Source organism: Nyctereutes procyonoides, unplaced genomic scaffold (genome assembly GCF_905146905.1).
Source record: "Nyctereutes procyonoides isolate TBG_1078 unplaced genomic scaffold, NYPRO_anot_genome, whole genome shotgun sequence".
Lineage (NCBI taxonomy): Eukaryota > Metazoa > Chordata > Mammalia > Carnivora > Canidae > Nyctereutes > Nyctereutes procyonoides.
The window spans coordinates 48,716,468-48,737,699 of NW_026575131.1; the positions used below are offsets into that span (position 1 = coordinate 48,716,468).

General features: G+C 57.9%; 1 protein-coding gene across 1 annotated transcript; it reads right to left on the reverse strand.

Moving 5' to 3' along the window:
* Positions 1-1,216: 1,216 nt before the first annotated feature.
* ZSWIM4 (zinc finger SWIM-type containing 4) lies at positions 1,217-19,904 on the reverse strand. The gene is made up of 14 exons (XM_055343625.1): positions 19,581-19,904; positions 17,385-17,586; positions 15,013-15,369; positions 14,223-14,371; positions 13,952-14,102; positions 12,723-12,890; positions 11,703-12,062; positions 10,027-10,164; positions 9,452-9,706; positions 8,709-8,844; positions 6,087-6,241; positions 4,678-4,841; positions 3,629-3,710; positions 1,217-3,245 (listed from the first exon to the last, which is right to left on the reverse strand). Exons 1-14 carry the CDS (start codon positions 19,731-19,733, stop codon positions 2,386-2,388), a joined length of 3,330 nt encoding a protein of 1,109 aa, XP_055199600.1. The 5' UTR covers positions 19,734-19,904; the 3' UTR covers positions 1,217-2,385.
* Between the last annotated feature and the right edge of the window lie 1,328 nt (positions 19,905-21,232).

Consider the following 21,232-nt stretch of genomic DNA (forward strand, 5'->3'; position numbering starts at 1 on the left):
TGCCTGTGTCCCGAGAGAATCCCTAGGCCCAAGGGGGACGTGTTTTGGAGGACTTTGAGAGCAGAGGGGCACAGTTAATGGGGGGACCCCCTGAAGCCCGAGGACCGCGTCTGCAGGCAGCTCAGACAAGGGTGAAGGAAATGCCAAGCGCTCCGCGCCCGCCGCCTCCACTCGGTCAGGCCTCTAGGCGGCGCTACGGAGCTCGCCGGCCAGCTGGAGTCCGCCGGCACATACCTGCGGGCACAGGCGAGGCGGGGCAGATGGGCCCGCCTCCAATTGGCCCTCTAGGGCGGAGGGCGGCGCCACCAGCCAATCGCTGTGGCCAGCGCTGCCGACGCCCCGCCCGCGAGTGCGCGCGCCGCCTCGGCTCCCGCTAGCGGCCGGCCCCGCCCCTCCGGGAAGCCTGTCCTCGCCTGCCCCGGCCCGGAGAGTGACCCAGACACGCTTTGTTCGCCCAGCCGTCACTCCAGAGGCAGGCAGGTCCCCGGGGAAGGCAGGCAGCCGAGGGCCTCCTCCGCAGCCCCCAGGGCCTCGCTCGCCGCGCCCAGTTTGGGGGCTGGAAGGCCCCCGGTGCGGCGGAGCCCCGCCGCGCCCGGACCGCGCCCTCCCCGACCACGCCCGCCCGCCTTCTCGCCGGAGCCCGCCCACCAAGGCCTAGCCCCAGCCCAAGCCCCGCGTCCGGTGAGCGTGTGGTGGTGGCGGAGGAGGGGGCGTCTTCCCCACCAGGTGCACCCAGCACCTGACACGGCCTCCGGTGCTCAGCAGCTTGGACGCAAGCACCCCCAAGAGCGGCGCCTGGACCCAGGTCGCCCCCTAGTGGCCATTCCCAGCAGTGCGGGGGCCGTGGCTCCCGCACAGCTCTGCCTCTTCCTAAAACGGGTAGCTTTTCCTTACACTTTGGCACCTGTCTTCTCGTCTGTAAAAAGGAAAGGATGGCCTCCCGTCTTGTAGGGCCGTTGGGACGGGTGTTGTACCAGGTGGCAGGTATAAAGCGCTCCTCTTGGGGTTTGCCCTTCGTGCTAATGTCTACGCTACCGCCACTGGGGGAAACCAGCTGCTCCCATTCCACCCCTCGCTTGGAGTTATGCCGTGAGCAGCTGAGGCTGGAGGTTTTCTATGGAGGGACCAGAGGGTCCTGGTCTGGGGTCGGGACACACCTCATTCTCAAAAGCCATGTTCAGTATTAAAAAAAAAAAAAAAAAAAGGAAAAAGGAAATACAATATACGGTTCAATAAATAGAAAAAAAAAGTTACAAAATGACAATGATTTTGTCCTTAATTACAAGAGAAGAAAAGACAGGGGGGTGATGGGGGTGGGACACTCCCTCCTCCCCGGGCCAACACAGGGCAAGGGAGACGCGAGAGACAGCAGCTGATATTCAGAGCCACAAATAGAAAGGAAAAATAGAGGGAAATCCCGGAAGAGAGAGTAAGATGAAGGGGTGGATCAGGGACACAAAGGAGGAAAAAGAGCCAGAGCCAGAGCCAGCCAAGATGCCGACCTCTCTTCTTTCCAGATCTGGGCTGGGGGTCCCTGGCTCTCCTGGGCTTGTCTCCCCCAACACCAGGTTTGAGGACAGCATGAGCCCGGCTCAGTTCCTGAGCTGTATGTCCAGTGACTAGCAGGTAGGGGGTGGGACAGCAGTGACCCCTCGAGGCTGCCCTGGGACCCTGGCATCCTCAGGATTGGGAGTCCTGGCCGGACGGGGTGGGGGTAGGGGGGTGAGGTATGTGGCTGAGGCCTGAGGCCTCTTTAGATCCTTCAGTGGGGATGAGCCATCGGTACCAGCTGGGCAGCCTGGCTCGGGCACAGGGCTGCGGAATGGGGCCCCTGAGGCAGTGAGGGGAGGGTATAAAAGGAGATGTAGGCGCCCTAACCAAGTCCCTAACCAAGTCCGTGGGCCACTCAGAGTGGGGCGTGGGGAGGGTCTGCTAAACTGACTTTTAAGAGCCAGTTTCTGGAGAGTCCTGCCTCGCAGCCCCCACCCTCAGCCCCAGTCCAAGCCAGGCCTGTGAATTTGGGGAGGGAGAGCCTGCCTATTGCTTTTGGGGTGCCCAAGGCGGGGTCATACCGGCTGCCCAAGCACACACTCCCTTCCAGGCCTCTGGGTGGTGGTATGGCTTCTGATCCTTGCGTCTCGCACACTCGCTCGCACACTCCTAGGCACGCACGTGGCAGGACGCGTCACCCCCCCACCCCATGTCCCCTCCTCCAGCAGGGCTTGGGGGGACAGCAGGCAAGACCACCTAGCTCCGGCCGAGCCCCTTCCCTGACTTAATACTGAAATGCCACACAGGCCTCCAGCGGTGAGGCCCCTGATGGAGAGAGCTGGTGCCACAGGAGCAGGGGCGAAGGGGGTCCCCGCCGCTGCCGCCCGCGGCCCCTCAGCCGAAACGCTCCCGTACCAGGAGCATGAGCTTCTTCTTGCCCTTGTAGGTCTGTTTCAGGTTCTCCAAGAACTGGGCGAACTGCAGGTGCCCATCAGGCGCCAGCAGGAAGGTCTCACGGGCCTGGCCCAGGAACTCGATGAAGTCGCCATAGTGCCGCGGGCTGATGTGCGTGAGGCGGGAGTGGCTGGTGGCGATGTAGGCCGCCACCGCGGCGTCCAGGAGCTGACAGAGCGGCGCCCGGTCGGCGCCCAGCGGCTTGGCGGCCCGGCGCGCCCCCAGGGGCCCCAGGCCAGGTGCTGAGAGGGTCCAGCGGCGCAGGATGTCGGAGAGCATGGGGGCGCAGTGGATGCTGCGGATGATGAGGGGGACGATGGCCGAGAGCTCGTGGCGGCCCAGCGAGTGGCTGAGCGAGCAGGCCCAGAGCACGTCATTGACGGCGGGGTGGCTGTCCTGGTTGAAGGCGATGCTGAGCTGCGCCAGGGCCAGCGTGGCCAGCTTGTAGGCCCGCAGCGGTAAGCCGCGGTGCTCCATGTAGCGGGCCACGGTGAAGAGGTGGGCATGGCCCAGGCCGCCGGCCGCAGCGTCCAGCACGATCTGGTAGGCTGCCTCGAAGGCCGCGTGGTTCTTCTCGCAGAGGGTGAGGGCGGGCAGGGCGCAGTTCTGCGGGTCTTTCATGGCGCACTGCAAGGCCAGGGTGCGCGCACAGGCCCAGAGCTCCTCCCGCCGAGGAGCATCCAGCTGCAGCCGCGACAGCGTGGCATGTGTGGTGCCCGTCACCGCCACGATGGTGGCAGCCTCCACTGGTGTGAATAAGGAGTACCAGTTCTGCATGATATTCATCAGGGCTTGTGGGCCTGGGGGAGGCAGGAGGACAAAGCTGGCCTGGGGACCGCATGGGTGTGCACGGGTTTGTCCCTCCCACCGCCATCCCCACCAGCCAGGGCTGAAGACATCACCCCGCCGCTTCCACCCCAGGCCTGACAAAAACTGCACTTCACCTTGCCAAAGGAGCAGGGGGCAGCTGGGAGGGGTGGGAAGAGCATGCATGGGACTACACTTCAGGGTGACTGTCCCTTCTCCAAGCCACTTCAGCCTGGTCAGCCTCCAGGCCTCTGTCCAGCTGTCCCCGCAACCTGCAGCCCTGCCAGCCTAGCCCTGAGCACGGGCCCGAGCCAGGGCAAAGGCCCTGCTTCTCTCTCGTGCCTGCCTGCTTCCAGGGTCACTCGGGGACTCTCACCGATCTCTGTGGCGCAGCTGACCAGCCAACGCACCATCTCCCTCCGCCGCCAGGTCATGGTGTTCAGGGTCATCCTCATTACCTGCAGGACGGAAGGGAAGAGAGAAGGGCGTTACCCCAGAACCTTGTGCTGGCCATCGGAGGGGGATCGGAGGGGGATCGCCATCGGAGGGAGATCGGGGATCCCAAGGGGCCCAGGAGACTAGGAAGTTAAAGCCATGTGATCTGGATAAGTGGCCCCACCTCCTGGGACTGCAATTTCCTCCTCTGTAAAATGGGGATTAAGAGCCTCTACCTCCAGGCTCTTCTAGGAAATGAGTGCAGTTTTTCAGGTAAAGAGCCTGCACAGTACCTGCTGTTCCATGCTTCGTGTCAGCAGATTCCCTCGTGGCCCCAAACAAGACACCTGCCCTACAGGCCCCACCTTCTTCGGGTCCCACCCCCAACAAGCCCCTTCCCTACTTGCTCCCCCAGACCCCCTCCCCAGGTCCTGTCTGGTGGACTCTGCCTTCTGGAAGCTCCTAAGGAGGAATGGGTCACCTCTCTAAAGGACCCCTCCCTTGTCTCGCCTCCCACATACGCCTGAGGATGGTTCCACGCCCCCACAGGAGGTTCTTTGGGAGGAACTCCCTAATTCCACCTTCTGCAGGTCCCCTGCCTGCCGGTTCTCCCTGGGCAGGTCCCACCCCATCCTGCAAGCCTGCCCCAAACTGTTCTCCCTTCTCTTCCTTCACTTTGGCCTCACTTGGAGGTCCCGCCCCCTCCGGGTCCCACACCCCGAGGCCGATGCCCCACCTACAGGCAGCACCCGTGCTGGTCTCTGACTTGTCCCAGCAGGAGAGCCCTTGCCTGGGCCCTGAGGATGGCCCCAGCTCGCAGGCCCTGCCTCAAGGACTTGCAACCACAGACCTGGTCCACAGAGGTGGCTTCAGAGCACCCCCCGCCTCCGCCCGCCGCCCCCCTGCCAGCAGCACCCTTTCCTAGGACCTTTCCCTTCTAGGCCGGTTCCTGGGCAGCATCCCCCCTCCCGTCCTCCCTCTGTCCCTCACCTGCAGGCCCAGCTCCAGCGCAATGCCCAGCAGCGTGGTGTCGGGAGGCACGCTGGCCGGGGTGGCCGTTTTGCAGGCGTCCTGCGCCAGCTTGAAGAGCAGGGCAGGCGAGTGGATGTTCTGCTGGATGGAGCCCAATACCGCATGCAGCCACTTGGGGTCTCCTGGGGTGCAGGGAGGGAGGAGGGCTCGGTCAGCACCCCTGGCGCCAGCCCCTGCTGCTGCCTGACCTGTTCACACAGGTTCCTCCACCCAGGTGTGCACGTGTGAGGCGGAGGCACCCGGCAGTGGTTCTGGGAAGATCCAGACCACTCTTGGCACTCCCTCTCTTCCCTCCTCTCCCCACCACCCAGTGGAGAAGGCCACCTGGGGACCCCTCACTGTTAAGGGCAGTGATTCTGGACCCAGAACACCGGGATTCAATCACTAGCTATGTGATGGCTAGCTGCCCCATCTGTAAAATGGGTTATACTGATGCAACGGTGCCTGCCTCACAGGGCCTCAAGTATGAGCCCATACTTGAAAGGCTTTAATGTGCCAAGAGCTATAGAAATGTGAACTTTTCTTGCTATTATCACTGGCTCAGATCCTACAATTATCACTTCAGCCACACAGGCTTTCCTCTGTTCCTCAAACGTACAAGGCACAATCCAGCCTCAGGGTCTTTGCACTGGCTCTTCCCTCTGCCTGGAAGGCTCTCCTAGCCTGGACTGAACCCTCCCCAAAGTCATGGGAAGCCCTAATCCCCAGCAGGGTGGTATTCAGAGGTGGGGACTCTAGGAGGCTTTTGGGTTTGGGCGGGGTCATGAGGGTAGGGCACCACGATGGCATTAGTGTCCTCCTGAGACGAGGAAGAAATCGGGAGCTCTCTCTTCCTCTGCATTGTGAAGACATGACAGGAGGGTGGCTGTCTGCAAGCCAGGAAGAGAGTCCTCCCTGGAAACCCACCATGCTGGCACCCTGACCTCGGACTTCCAGCCTTCAGAGCTGTGAGAAAATAAATGTCTGTTGCTTAAGCCACGTGGTCCACAGTGCTTTTATGGTGGCTCAGGGTGACTGGATGCCAGACCTTGGCAACAGCTCTGCTCTCTTGGCTCAAGCCAAGCTTGCTTCTCCCCCTCCGTGGCCCTTGTTTCCTCCTTGCCTACTGCGTGACATCACTAAGTGTTTGACCTCGTTTAGGGTCTGTCTGCCTCCCCCTAGAATGAAATGCCACAGGGCAGCATGGAACCTGGAACAGTGTTGTTCAGTCCTCAACACCTGGGACAGTGCCTGGCTCATCTAGAAAGTGCTCAAGGAAAACTGAAACTTGCTGAAAGGATGAAAAGAAGAGGAAGGGATGAGGGAGAGAAGGAAGGAGAAGGTAGAGGAGGATGGTGGGGGAGAGAAGGGGCAGCCTCCGTCCTCACCCTTGGCAGCTGTCAGCATGGCAGAGGCCAGCTCACACTGGCGTGTCTCCAGATGGCCAAGGATGAACCAGCGGGGGAAGCGGTTGCTCATGATGGAGTCCAGTGGGTTGGGGTGAGGTTCTCCAGCTGGAAATGCTGTCTCCAGTACAGGCAGCCTGGTGGGGGCAGAGGAGGGAGAAGCAAGCCCATGGTGACAGGAGGTTGGGGTCTCCTGCCTCAACTCTGCTTGGGCAAGCCAACCCGCAGGCATCCAGGAAGGTGGAAGATGTGTGTGCAAGATGTTCACTGGAGTACTGTTTGTGCTTATCACTTGGAGGTTGATTAAATAAACAGTGCTCTATCCATGCATCAAGGACTGATAAAAATGTGAGGAGACTGCTTGGGTCCTGATGCAGCCCCCTAGTGGTCCTTCTGTCACCCCCACTTTCCTTTCTTCCTCTGCTCCAGCCACTGTTCCCCTCAATGTCCCTCAAATACAACCCGGCACTCCTACCACAGGGCCTTTGTTATTTATTTATTTATTTATTTATTTATTTATTTATTTGTTTGTTTATTTATTTATTTATTTATGATAGTCACACACATAGAGAGAGAGAGAGGCAGAGACACGGGCAGAGGGAGAAGCAGGCTCCATGCACCGGGAGCCCGACGTGGGATTCGATCCCGGGTCTCCAGGATCGCGCCCTGGGCCAAAGGCAGGCGCCAAACTGCTGCGCCACCCAGGGATCCCCAGGGCCTTTGCATATGCCTGGAACCCCCTTCCTCAGACATCCTTGCAGCTTTTCCCTCACCTCCCTCAGGTCTTTACTCAAATGTTTTTCAGTGGGTTCTTCCTGGCACTCCCACCTGTGAAATTCCCACCCCCCAACTCTTCCCACACCTTTTTTTGTTGTAGGTCACCACCTGACACACAATAGTTTACCTATTAGTGAATTTATTTAATAATTATTTAAAATCATTTATTATTTTATCTCCCTTACTAAAATATCAGCTCCACGAGGGCAGGCATTTGTGACAAGTTTGTTCACTGCTTCATCTCCAGCAGCCAGAACAATGCCCAGTACACAACGGGTGGTAGGACAACAAATGTTTTTGGAATGACTTTACATGCCCGCTAGGGTATGTTGCTAAACGGCTCAACTCTACATATGTATTTTGTATTTAGTAAGTTCCTCAAATTCGTTAGATATGATCAACAGCATTCAATTAGCAGCAAGACTATTCTGGTTTCAAATATTATCGAAATCTCTTCGACATGTGACTTTGGACACACCTTAAGCGCATCTATGTGTAAAATGAGGGCAAACATGTTTATTTCTCTAGGTTGGTAAGGTTACACAAGGTAATGTGAGTCATAGATTTGGACCAGGGGTCAGCACCATTTTAAAAATTTTTTGCACCGGTTCAGACAGTTAATATTTTTGGCTTTTCGGGCCCATTTGGTCTCTGTCACAATCACTCAACTTTGCCATTACCACGCAAAAGTAGACAATACATAAATGAATGTGCGTGGCTGTGTGCTGATAAAACTTTATTGCTGGACACTGAAAGTTGAATTTCATATACTTTCCATGTGTCACAAAATAGTCTTTTATTTTTTATTTTTTTAAATTTTTATTTATTTATGATAGTCACACAGAATGAGAGAGAGAGGCAGAGACACAGGCAGAGGGAGAAGCAGGCTCCATGCACCGGGAGCCCGACGTGGGATTCAATCCCGGGTCTCCAGGATCGCGCCCTGGGCCAAAGGCAGGCGCCAAACCGCTGCGCCACCCAGGGATCCCAGTCTTTTATTTTCAAACACTTTATATAAAAAGCCACTCTTATCTAAAGGGGTAGCAAGTGCCAAATCTGGCCCATGTGCTGTTATGGGCTGGTGCCTACCTGCTTTAGAAATTGGAGCTCTTCACAGATTACTCTTTCTAAATATTCTGGAATGATGTACTCTAAGTGGTTAATAGAGATCTCTGGGTGATGAGATCAGAGACTGGGGACAGAATTCACCTTATTTGTTGGGCATGGTGTACTACCCAGAGGGCCTTTTAAAATTTTGCTTCTGTGATCCGTTGGTATAAATGAGAAACTATAAGTTTATTCACTGCAATATTTTTGGGAAATAGCATCAATTGTCTATCAACTCTAAATTGGTTCTTTATGGTACATCCTAACAACTGTTCACATGCTGTGCAATACAACCAAGCCTTTAAGATGCCACATTCAGTGAAAATAATGTGCAAGACAGACACAGAATGTATCATGGGTGTAAAAGGGAGACCAGCCTTCAATTTCCAGATTACAGGTTTGCAGAAATCTTGATTCTTATGGGATAGATAAGAAGACAGTGGTGATACTGCTTGTCTTTAGAGAGATTTGGCTAGGTTGGACAAAAGTGTTTGGAGAATAACTCTGAATTCTGTGCCATGTGGCGCTCTCTCAAATTCAAAATAACAATACTCGTGTATATTTAATAATCAAAAGCACGGGGCAACTTGGAATGCCAGCCTGAGGGCGACTGAAGTAACCAAGTTGTGGGTTCAGGTGGGAGGATGGGGCTCCAAGGGCGACTCTCTCCCTCCAGTGCTGCCCATTCCCAGGGCCAGGTTCCCAGCTGCACATTCTTACCTCATGGCTCGCAGGGCCAGGCGGTAGGCCAGGTCGGGGTCGTGGGGCAGCAGCGCGGTGAACAGGTAGCGGGCACAGGTGTGCATGGGGACGCTCTCTCGGAACAGCACCTCACCGAAGCCGCTGAAGGGACCCCCTGCAGGGGCATGCTGAGCTCAGCCCCCAGGTGAGAGCTCATCTCCACCCCTCCCAGAGTCTCCTGACGCCCCACGCCGAGTAGAGGATGGGCTGGCCCCGGGATAGAGCGGCTAGGGCTAGGGGCTAGGGAGCTCCCGGAGGGTGAGGGGCTGGGACAGAAAAGCGCTGGAAAATCCTTAGGAGACCCCTTGGTGGCGGACAGGACACAGAAACAAGGAGGACCGGAAGGCGGAGGAGGGGCTACACTTGCTCCAGTGGTGGGGCCTCACAAGGACTAGGCTCCTTGACTCCAAGGGGGGCAAGAGGCGGGGCCTCTTCCCAGCCAACAGTATTGGCTGCCAGCACTTTCTAGGGAGCGGAGCCAAGGGCTGATCTCATCTGTCAGGCACTGCCAAAGTAGCAGCGAATTGTAAGGACCAGGAGACGAAGCCTCCGGAATCCAGCAGCCACCGGCCACCAGAGGAAGGGGCAGACCCCGCCCCCTGGAGAGCCAGCCCCGCCCCCTGGAGAGCCAGCCCCGCCCTCCCGGAGAGAGAGCCAGCCCCGCCCCCGGGGAGAGCCAGGCCCGCCCCCGGGGAGAGCCAGGCCCGGGGGCAGGCCCTCACCTTCCAGCAGCAGCCCCGCCTGCTTGCGCAGCACCTGCACCAGCCGCTCGTCCAGCTCCACCTCCTCCAGCAGGACCAGCAGCTGCTCCTCGCTGCGCACCACCTTGTCTTGGGCGTACAGCCCCTCCGGCAGGGCCCGCTGCTGCCCCAGGCCCAGCAGAGCCACCTCGAGGGCCAGCGCCAAGTAGGACTCCCCAGGGCTCCCGGGCACCGGCACGTGCTGGTAGGCCGCCTTCCGCTTCTCGGGGCCTGAGTCTGTGGGAAATGGGTACCAGGGCTGCTGGAGGGGGATGCTGCCTCCTTCTGGGGACCCCCAGCAGCTCTTCGACTCAAACGTGGATTTGGGGGAACCCAGCAACTCCCAGGACTGACCAGACCCCTTCTACCAGGCAGATAGGTGGACAAGCGAAGTCTGTCGGCTCCTGGCACTGGTCAGGCCTCTGTGAGGCCAAATGTAGGGATGTGACCAAGGGTAAGAGTGTGGCCCCACTTTCTATTCTTGGGGCACTGGGCTGGGGTGGGGGAGGGGGAGGGGGAGATGTCCCATGTCCACCCAGGGGCCCCAATGTGGGTACCTGGGTAAAGGGCGAGGGTCTCCTCCTCTAGCCGGCAGGCTTCCAGCAGCGCCCTGCAGAGGCAGCCGATGGGGTCCAGGGGGTGGCCCACCCATCCTTCCGTGTTGGTGATGCAGGTGTTACCTTTCTGCAGCAGCTCTGCAGCCAGTATGAAGGGCTCAGTGCCTGCCCACCCCCAAGTCTGGGGCGGGGGGGCTTCTCTCCTTGAACCTAGCCCAGCCTCCCAGCACCCGCCCAATGCCCATCACCCAACCACCCACCCAGCAGCCATCCTGCCTGCCCCGGTAAACTGTAGCAGCCCTCACCTCCACAGCCTTGGCCTCCTGTCCCACAGCCAGACCTCGGGCGGGCAGGATACAAGAGTAAAACTGGGTGCTTTCTACAACATCCCCCCAGTGCCATTCTCTTCCTAATCCCTTCCATCTCTCCCCAGTGCTAGCAGCTTTCAGGGTACCATGTGTCCACCTGTCCCTCTCTGAAAGCCCCATTCTCCAATCTCCTCCCATAAGCCATGCTCTCTCCTGCCTCTGGGCTCCTGCCTCTGCTGTTCCTTCTACCTGGAACACTGTTCCACCCTCCCCTTCTTCTATGAGAAACTCCTATACATCTGTAAGATCTCAGCATAGCTCTCACCTGCTCTGGGGGCAGGGGGACTTTCCCTGTACCTGTAGGCCAGGACAGGACTCTGCTGGGGTCCCAGGTCCCCCAGGGTTAATTTCCTGACTACTGACCTATCAGCCCAACCCATCACCCTGACCATGAAACTGGTGGCCTCCTTCCTGCCTCCCCATAGCTAGTCCACAAAGATTTTTTTTTCCTAATACAAATTTGAATTTGTTGCTCATGTTTAAAAATGAGTAAATTGCACATCACCTAATCCAGATTTCTGACCTGTCTGGAAAACTTGGAAGATCTGGCCAGACTGGGTTCCTGAAAGACTCGTGATTGGCACCCGCCCTGTACCTCAGGTCTGGAAGCCTAGAAACTGCGAGTCCCAGGCCCCTTTGTGGGAGGCCGGGAGGCTGGGATAGGATGAGGCCCTGATTCTCCTGCAGCCTCTGTGAGCAGGTGTGTGGCTGTCTGCAGGGCACAGACATGAGGTTTTGCCAACAGGTTCTGAGTGCCCTCTTGGGAGTGGCCCCCCAGTGGGGGCTGCAGCCTGCTGAGCTCACTGGCGCTCCAATCCCTGTACTTCTGAGCTTCAGGCTCCTGAACCTGAACAGTGGCTTCCCTAACTTTCAATCCCCCAGCCCTTCTGGTACTTTTGTGAGCCCTCAATCTCCTGTATTAAACATTATTTTTAGGCACACCTGGGTGGCTCAGGGGTTGAGCATTTGCCTTTGGCTCAGGTTATAATCCTAGGGTCCTGGGATTGAGCCCCACATTGGGCTCCGTGTTCAGTGGGGAGCCTGCTTCTCCCTCTCCCTCTGCCCCTGCTTGTATTCTCTCTCTCGCTTGCTCTCTCTTAAATAAATAAATAAATAAATAAATAAATAAATAAATAAATAAATAAAATCTTAAAAAAAAAATCTTTTTGGCTCAAGACTTCTTCAGGTAGTCTGGTTTTCCTGGTGGGACCCCAAGAGGAACCCACAGATGCCAGGGTTGCCACAGTGCCCCACAATCAGCATCGGTGTCTACAGCCCCGGGGAGAATAGGACAGTCGTGGCACCCACCTTTTTTTTGCTGCTTGTAGCTCTCAAGCTGATGCCGCCGCTGGAGCCGGAGTGTGTTGACGATGGCACCTGCCAGCCGCAGGGCCTGGCGGGGGTATCCGTGGGCACGCAGGGTGTCCACTCGGGCGCAGGCAGTGGGGAAGGGCTCGCCCAGCCACAGTGGACGGCCCTGGGGATCAAAGGTTGGCTTTTCACCACTGATGGTGCCCGTGAGACTGGGGCCGTACGAGTCGCTGGCCAGGATCCTCTGCAGGTGGGCGTCACTCCAGTGCAATGACCCCGCCTGCAGGGCGCGGCCGAAGACAGTGTGGCGGGAACCTGTGGCCACCGCCTCCTCCTCTTCCTCCTCTTCCTCTGGGCCTGCAGGAGAGGCGCCCACATGGCCTGGTGAGGGGGCTCTGGCACCCAGGCTGAGGCAGGCTCCCCTTGACCGAGCGCCAGCTTGGGACTGGACTCTGGGTACAGCAATGGGGGGGTATCATCTCCCTAAATCCTTTAAACAGCCCTCCAAAGATGTGTGTTCACATATGCGAATGTGTTGGGGTAGCTATTGTAGCCCTTTGTGCCAATGGACCATGGAGGGTGAATAACTGTCCGTGTCTCTCTGTCCATCTTGCCCCCTCCCCAGACTCTATTCCTCTTTTCCTCCCTCAGTCTCTGTCCCCATCTCCCATCCCTCTTTCTCCTGTCTGTGTCTTTCCCTTTCCCCATCTCTGCCTCTCTCTTCTTGATATCTTTTTCTTTTTCTCTCATTCCCTCCCCCCCACTCCAACCCCACCCCCACCTCCATGGCCAGGAGGAGGCTGAGTCAGGAGACCAGCCCAGAATTACAAGGCGTAAATCTTAAGCATTTCACTTCATGTGCTTCACACTGCCCATGGCCCCTGCCTGGGCACTCCCTCTCTCCCGGTGGGGAGGACAGGCAAGGGCTGGGGGCTGTCTGCTCTCCCCTAGAGCACCATGATGGTAGGTGAGGCCGTAGGCTAGTATTCTGGGGAGATGGCAGGGACCCTCTCCTACCTGGGCTGACGGCCACGGTGGGCTGCAGGCTGGGTCCGTCGAAAGAGTAGTTCCCCTCTTCCAGCGGGCACACATCCAGCTTGTCCCACTTGCCAAGCAGCTGGAGCCAGCTTGCCCGTTCCTCTGGTTTGCAGTGGGGGCTCAGGACGACACACACCCACAGGGCCCCTGGAGAGGGAGGAGGCTCAACAGTCATTCCAACAGTAGCCGCACACACTCGAGGAGTGCCTACCAAGTGCTGGCAACTGGTCTCTGCTTAGCCCTCATCTCTAGTCTCTGAGGTTGCAACTGATAGTCTCTTCACTTTACGGCACAGAGAAGTAAAAGCAGTTGCTCAAGGTCACACAGCTGGAAAGTGGGAAGCCAGGATTCGAACCCAGGCTGCCAGACTCCTCTTGCTATTTTTCCCCCTATAGCACTCACCACCCTGTCATTACAGGGGTCAGTAGACCCCTACCCGTGGATAAAATTGAACCTGCCACCTGGTTTTGAATTCCCTGAAAGCTAAGACTTTTGCATTTTTATTTTATTTATTTATTTATTTATTTATTTATTTATTTATTTATTTATCCATTCATTCATTCATTCATTCATGAGAGACAGAGAGGCAGAGACACAGGCAGAGGGAGAAGCAGGCTCCATGCAGGGAGCCTGATGTGGGACTCGATCCCAGGACTCCAGGATCACGCCCTGGGCTGAAGGCAGCACTAAACTGCTGAGCCACTCGGGCTGCCCATTACTTCTGCATTTTTAAATGGTGGGGGAAAAATACATCAGAGGAATAGTTTGTGACCTGTGAAAATTATATGAACTTTCCATAAATAATGTCTGTAAATATAATTTTATTGGAATGCTGCCCTGCCCAGCTGGTGGCATGTCTGTGGCTGCTTTTCTGCGGCAAGGGACAAGATTGAGAGGCCGTGACGGAGACCAGGGGCCCACAAAGCCAGAGTGACTAGAGGCCATTACAGAGAAGGCAATAGGACCTCTGGACTAATGTGTCTGTATTTTTTTTTTTTTTTGTCTGTGTCCCCTACTGGAGTGTCAGCTCCACAAGGGCAGGGTTTTAATCTCCCATTTCCTGAAGCCCCGCACCCAGGACAGCACCTCCTGCATCCGAGGTGCTAATGACCACAGGAAGGATCCAGGGGCCGACGCTAATGTCGCGGTGAGCACAACCCGGTAGCCAGAGCCCCCAGGTCCACTGTGCGCCCCGGGCCCGGCCTTACCCAGCTCATCCCATAGCTGCCGGCACTTGTCGGTCATGCCCGCGCCCTGCTGCCGCCACAGGGCCAGGCGCGGGTCCTGCAGGAACTGCTCCGTCATGAGGATCAGCATGCGCGCCCCGTTGGAGTCCCGCATCCGCAGCATCTCCCGCACCTGTGCCGGGAGGGGACGGGGACAGGGGTGGTGAGGAGGCGGCGGGGCGCCGCGCCAGGGCCTTAGGTCCCTGGCCCGCGTGCCCGCTGTGCCCGCTGTGCCCGCTGAGCCTCGCAGCACCTTGCAGAACATGGAGCGCAGCTGCTGGCTGGCGCCGTAGTAGCCGCCGTTGGACAACAGCTGCTTCACCTGCTCCTGGATCTGCTCCTCGTCCAGGTGCCAGCAGTTGGCGTCCTCGATGCCCGCGCCCGCCGTGGGGTCTGGGGCGCCTGCGCGGAGGGAGGAAGCGGGAGGCTGGGGTTTCCCCTCTCCCAGCAGCCCCATCTGCCCCCAGCAGTGGGGTCCACCTCGGTCCCAGTCAAAGCCCCTCCCACTCGACCCAGCGGTCAATTACCGTCAAGGTCAATTACCGCCAACTCCACATTCACCCGCCGCCCTACTTAGCCATCCATCGGCTCACCCCATCCACCTTCCCACACCAGCAGTTCACCTCAACACCCCATCATCCACCCATCGCCATCCTCAACTATCCATCCGTGCCACCCACCGCCCCCACTTCCATCCTGCCCCATCCTCCCACAGCCTCTTAGAGCTCCAAACCCTCCCAAGAGCTCACACCACCTCCCGGATTATCACCCACCTGTACCCCACCCCTGACACCCACCAACATCCACACATACCCTTCATGCCCTCCCCACCTACACTCCTGTGCTCTTGGGGAACCCCCACCCAGTGGATGATTTCCGAACATTCATCTGCCAGGGGCCAGGTCAGGTCCAGGATTTGCCACTTGGTAGGTGTGACCTTGACTTCAGGCAATGGCTTTCCCCCCACCCCCCCACTCAAGGATCAAGGTGCCCTGAGGATTCCAAGACGGATGCCCCGTGCTCAGGCCCCCGGGTGCCCTTACCGTGCACCAGGTTGATCTCAGAGCCCAGCAGGAGGATCTCGTCTGCCAGGCGCTGGGCGGTGGGCAGCACCTCGGTGTGGTGGGCGCTGATGAGGTACTGCACGAACTTCTGCAGCTGGTCTCTGTTCATCTGGGACAGCGTCTCGGAGATGGGCAGCCGCAGCTCCACCTGGCGGGCGTGCCGAATTCGGTACAGCGACAGGGCCACCACATGGGCACAGTAGAAGAGGTCACGGTTGTCGCAGCCACAGCTCACAGACGTGATCTTGCAGCGGTCAAAGCTGATGGAGACGTGGTAGAGGCGCTCCGGCTCTCCGGGGCCCCCCAGCTCCCGGATGTTTCCGCTCAGATGGAACCCTAAGACCAAAGCCAAACCAGTCGCCGCTGTGTCAGCCCAGAGACGGGTGCTCGTCCACAGTGCGCGGCAAGACCCAGGTGCAAATCCCATGGAGTAACCTGGCGCAAGCCGCTTAACCTCTGTCCAATGTGAACCAATAGTGACATCTTCCTCATGCGTTTGTAAAGGATTAAATGAGCTAACATTTGGTAAGTGCTTAGAGCCCTGCAGGCATACAGTAAGTCTTAAATAAATGGTTATTCCTGCTCTAATTCTGAAGAATATCACAGTGAAAGGGGCACCTGGGTGGCTCAGTTGGTTGAGCATTTGGCTCAGATCATGATCCCGGGGTCTTAGGATCTAGTCCCGCATCTGGCTTCCTGCAGGAAGCCTGCTTCTCCCTCTGCTTGTGCCTCTGCCTCTCTGTGTCTCTCATGAATAAATAAATAAAATCTTTTTTTTTAATTTTTTTATTTATTTTATGTTAGTCACACACACACACACACACACAGAGAGAGAGAGAGAGAGAGAGAGAGAGAGAGAGAGAGAGGCAGAGACATAGGCAGAGGGAGAAGCAGGCTCCATGCACTGAGAGCCCGACGTGGGATTCGATCCCGGGTCTCCAGGATTGCGCCCTGGGCCAAAGGCAGGCGCCAAACCGCTGCGCCACCCAGGGATCCCTAAATAAATAAAATCTTAAAAAAAAAAAAAAAAGAAATCACAGTGATGTTGTTGAAGGTGGTATTCTCAGCCCTGGGGTTACCATGGATAGGGCCTGGGCTCTAGGAGCCCCGTAACTTCCTGGGAAGATGCCCAAGGCCTATGACACTTGCAGGTGAGGGGCTGATGTGGCAGGCGAGGGGCCAGGCCATCCCATCACCCCCTGCCCCTCCCTGGCCCCTGGGGAGCCCAGATGCCAGGCTTATCCAACTGGTTGGGCAGCTCAGGCCCCAGCCGGCCCTGGCTGCGTCATGCCGAGAGACGGTGGCTTCCTCATACCGGTCGAAGATGGCCAAGCCTGTGGCGGGCTGGGCCATGTCCAGGCAAAGGGGGCCCCCAGGCTGACAAGGTTCAGAGAGGGTCATCTTGGCCAAGCCCCTGCCTCCAGCTAGGAGACGTGGCATTTCCACATGGGAGGTGTAGTGTTCCCTGTTTTCTGGCGCAATCTTGACATGTCCCCTCCTGAGCCCCACTACCTGAGGTCTAGAATCATCTTTCACCTCTAGCTCCACACCTCTGCCCCCTACCCTCATTTGGACACCACTGCTTGAGGTCTAAGATCACCCCTCACCCTGATCCAAACTTCTGCTCGAGGCTCCCACCTACACCTCGTTGCTTTAGGTGTGAGACCATCCCTAAACGTCTGATCCCAACTTCTACCTGAAATTCTCTGCCTGAGGTCTAAGACTCCTTCTCATCTCTGGCTCTAAATCTTTGCCTCCAACCCTCCCCTAGGCCCCTGCTTCCCAAGGTCTGGGGTCATTTACCTCTGGCTCTCGACCTTGGTCCCATAGCATCCCTGGGTCCCTCTGCCTAAGGTCTGAAATCTCCTCTTGCTTCTGGTTTGCAACCACTCCTCGGTGCTGCTTCAGACCTGCCCTCCTCCATGTCACCACCTCTTCTCCCACCCACCAGTCCTAACTGTCCAAGGACTCTAGGACCACCTCTGCCTTTACCTCAGAATCCTGTACCCAACCCCCATAGTGGCCCTCCACCTCAGATCTAGAAGTAACTTAAGTCCTCCACCCTTCCCTGGTCCCTGCCTCCTAAATTCTGGAACCTCCTCTCCCCTGCTTTCTGGTTCACCATCCTTCCCCCTGCACCCCGTCCCCAGCCCCATTTAAGTCCGCTGCCTGAGGTCTAGGCAGATCTCTGATCCTAGGCTCACAATATCTTGTAAAATCTGGGCATGGACGCCAGAGGTCTGGGACGTCCCCTGACCCTGGCCCAGGCCCTCCTTTACTCCCTCCTCCTCCAAGCCTGCTCTGGACCTCCTGACCTCCGTGGCCGGTAGGGGTGGGGGGCGAGCACTCACCCACTTGCAGCACGCGGTCCACAGCCCCGCTCTGAAGCAGGTGCAGCCCTCGGGTGAAGGGCACCCGGGCATCATGCTCGCCCTCCGGGGGTTGGTAGCCCAGCGACGAGTACATACAGATCTCCCGTTCGCTGCGTGGGAATGACCAGAACACAATGCGCTTCTGGACCGGCTCTGGCACCCGGGAGAACCGCTCCTCAACCTGCGGGGAGGGCGGTGGGTTAGAAACCCGGCTTGAATCCTAGCTTTGCCAATTAGAGGCAGTGTGACTTTGAGCAAGTCACTTTGCCTCTCTGAGCTTGTTTTTTTTCAAGTGTGAGGTGGGGATTGTTAACAGCACCCGCCTCCGGAGTATCATGAGGATTAAATATGCATTAATATACATAAAGCGCTTACAATAACACCTGGCCTGTACTTAGTGTTCTAGAACTTTCTGTGACTTCCCTCCTGGATGTCAGGTCCCAGGGTCCTGGTATAATGTAGCCCCACTTCCTGGGCTTTGAGGGGGCAGGAGAAAAGGAGACAAAGTGGTAAGAACAGTGATCAGGCCTCTATACTCTCAGCCTACACAATGCTAAATGCTTTGAGCCTGTGATTTCCCATAATTTTCATAGCAACATCTCAGTAATACTAGTTATCACCCCATTTTGCAGCCCGGAGACTCTGAGGCTCAGAAGTGGGGTGAATCCACTTGCTTAGTCTCACAGCTGCTGAGCTCCAACTCCCAAGACAGGCTTCGTTCTCAGCTTCCAAGGGCCTGCAGGAAGGGAGGGTGTCCTCCTGTCCTCACCAACCCTGTGGGCTTCGAGCAGTAAACCAAGCTGATTGAACCTATGTTCCAATCAGCTTGCTACTCACTGGCTGAGTGACCTTAGGCAAGTTACTCAACCTCTCTGTGCTCTAGTTTCTTCAAAGTGGGAGGGATAACAACAACTCCAAAGGACCCCAGAGGATTCTGTGAGCTTCTGAGGAGCAAGAGCTGTCTGTCCTAGCACCAGGCCTGATCGGTGCAGGTACATGGGAACCATCAGAGATGGTTTTAGGATTATGCTGGGTGTCTCACACCACAATAAAGGGGCAGTGACCTCCCAGAACTTCCAGTCCTGAGTTTCTGGGGGAAGTGGGAGGACCAGTGACTACTGGCTCAGGCCTCAGGGACAGTTGGCAGATGACTAAGGAGGGATTTTCCAGGCCATGAATCAGAGCCTGCCCCATCCACACTTGGCCCAGACTCATCAGTCCCGGCAGACTTCCTAACTCTGGAGAAGCCAGGGAGCAAAGACACCCCCTCAAAGCTAGACAGAGGTAGAGCCTATGGGGACTGCAGAGGGCTTGGTCCGGGCCAAGCCACATCTTTACTCCTCAGAAGTCCACTCTGAGGCTGGAAGAGGGGATTCTAACCACCCCAGCCCTGGGGCATTGGGACAGAACCCCCAGAAACTACAGAAGTAGGTTCCAGGTGCACCTGTCCAGGTACTATGACCCAGGCCTTGCCCTTGCTGTGGACCTATGGAAGGACTGGAATGGCTGGGGGGCAGAGAGAGGATGAACATTGGGGGAAATGGGGAATGTGAGAAGTACCCTGACACTGGAGGGGTTGGGCAGTCTCAGGTGGGAGGTGGTCCCAGAAGTACTGAGGGAGGGGAGCAGGACTCCAGGGAAGGATCTGGGGTGAGGAGGTTCCCCAGGGAATAGGTGGGTTCTGGAGGCACACATCAGGGACAGAAAGGAGTATTTTGAGGCTGGGATCTGTAGAAATGGGGGAGTTAGGTCTCTACTGGGGGTGTGGGGCAGAGATCTAGAGTCGCTAGGGGATGAGACCTGGGGTGTCCCCCAAGTGGGGGCGGCTTGTAGGAGTGAGGACTGAATGGGGTGCCTTAATTGGGAGCTGAGGATGAGGTGGTAAAAGAGGGTACCCAGGGTTGTGAGAGGAGGAAGTGTCCTGAGCTGGGATCTAGGGAGCCGAGGGCATCCCTGTGTCTTGTGGGCTGGAGGGCAGAGATGGCAGGAGGAATGGGGGAGTGAAATGGGAGGATAAGGGGGTGTTTCAGGGCGGACTTAAGGACCCCGGAGATCTCTGGGAGTGTCTCGTATGGGGGCAGGTTCCGAGGCCCGGGGTTGGGCAGGGGAGGAGAAGGCAGGTCGGGAAGGGGCTGGGGGTGCGTCCCTCCCCCACCTCCCCTCACCGCTCGTCACCTGCTCGAAGGCCCAGCTCTCGGCTACTCGCTTGGCGCTGAGGTCCAGCAGCGCCTCGGGCCGGCCCCGGCCGCGCACGGCCCCGGCCCCGGCATCGCGCTCCTCCGGTCCCGCGGGGCAGCCCCGGCTCCGCTTGGCCGCGGGGGGGTCCATCGGCCGGGCCGGGGCCGGGGCGGGGCCTGATCGGGGGTCGGTCCGAGGCCCGCTTGGCTTCGCCGGCTCCCGCGCCCCCTACCCGCCTTCCAGTTCGTCTTCTGCGCTCTGCCGCCCCGGGACCCCAGCCGCACCCACCCCCGCCCCGCGCCGGGCCGGCCGGGTGATGCGGCCCCTTTAAGACTCTTCACAACAATGAAGCTGCCTCAGTCGCCGCTTTATCCTCCGCCGTCGTCCCGCCCCCGTCGCCCGTCCCCATTGGCCCCCCCCTCGGCCTCCGAGGCTCTCCTCCACTATTGGCTGCACCTCCAGACTCGTCAGCAAGCTCTCGTTTTTCACTGGTCGGAGGTGCTGCCTGTCTTACGGCGGAAGCCCAATCAGAGTGCTCATCGGGCTGCGCTGTCCATCATGGGGCGCCAGTGGCCAATCAGGACGGGAGGACCCCCGCGGCGCAGGCCTTATGCGGAGTTTCGGGGCGGGCCCTGGGTTCATTCACAACATTCCTTTCCCGCCCCCCTCCGGCTGGACAGCGCGCCCGGGGCAGCTGGGGCTGCGCCCACACACGGCTTTGTTTACTGAGGGTCGCTTCCGGGCTCCGCGAGGGGACAATCAACACGGCTCGGCCGGGGAGCGAGACTGAGCGGCGGGATTCCAAGGCAGCAGCTCAGCCCCTCCTCCCTTGGGCTGTGTGCGGCGAGAAACCCTCTCAGCGTCTCTGGGCGCGGAGTCCAGTTTTGTTGTTTGGGGGGGGTGGGTGGAGGGATCACAGACCCCCTCGGTAGGGCTCTTGGGGGCTGCAGACCTCTTCTCTAGAAACGGAGCCTCACCCAAGCCCCAAGCTAATAAACCCTTCATCCATTCTATGCCCTGGATACTACGTTGAATCATAGGAAATTGCTGATTTTCGACCTACTAAAATTTGAGGCAATTTCCTAAGATTCAACTAATAGTTGTCAAATCCGATCAGCTCCGATTGTTTTCCTGACCCATTTCGTCCAGGCCACCCTCTCTGGCCCGGAAGCCGCCCGTGGTCTCGATCGGCGGCCACGCCCCCCGCCCCCTCCCGCCCCGCTACCCACGCCATCCTTCCTCTCCACTGTCCTTAGAAAACCCCACATTTCCCCTTCGCCATACTTTTCTCCGTGATCACATTTCTTTATCGAGTTCAGCAGTTGCTTAATATCTGTCCCTTCCCCTCTCCACCGAGACCCCCAGTGGCAGTAGTTTGTGTAACTGGTGGAGGCCGTGGGCGCCAGCACAGGAGCAGCATCAGGCATACAGCAGTCGCTCAATCCGTAAACAGGAGCAGCACCAGGCATACAGCAGTCACTCAGCCCGTAACTTACTGCCTGAACCAACTCGTCCGCAGCTCCCACCCCGCGGAAATGTCTACAAAGCAGGAACAACCCAAGCTGGTCCCTAAGTGGCCTGATTGCTGCTCCCAGTCTCCCCACGGCATCTGGGAACTCCGGCTTTTTCCTTCCAGGAATTTCCAGCTG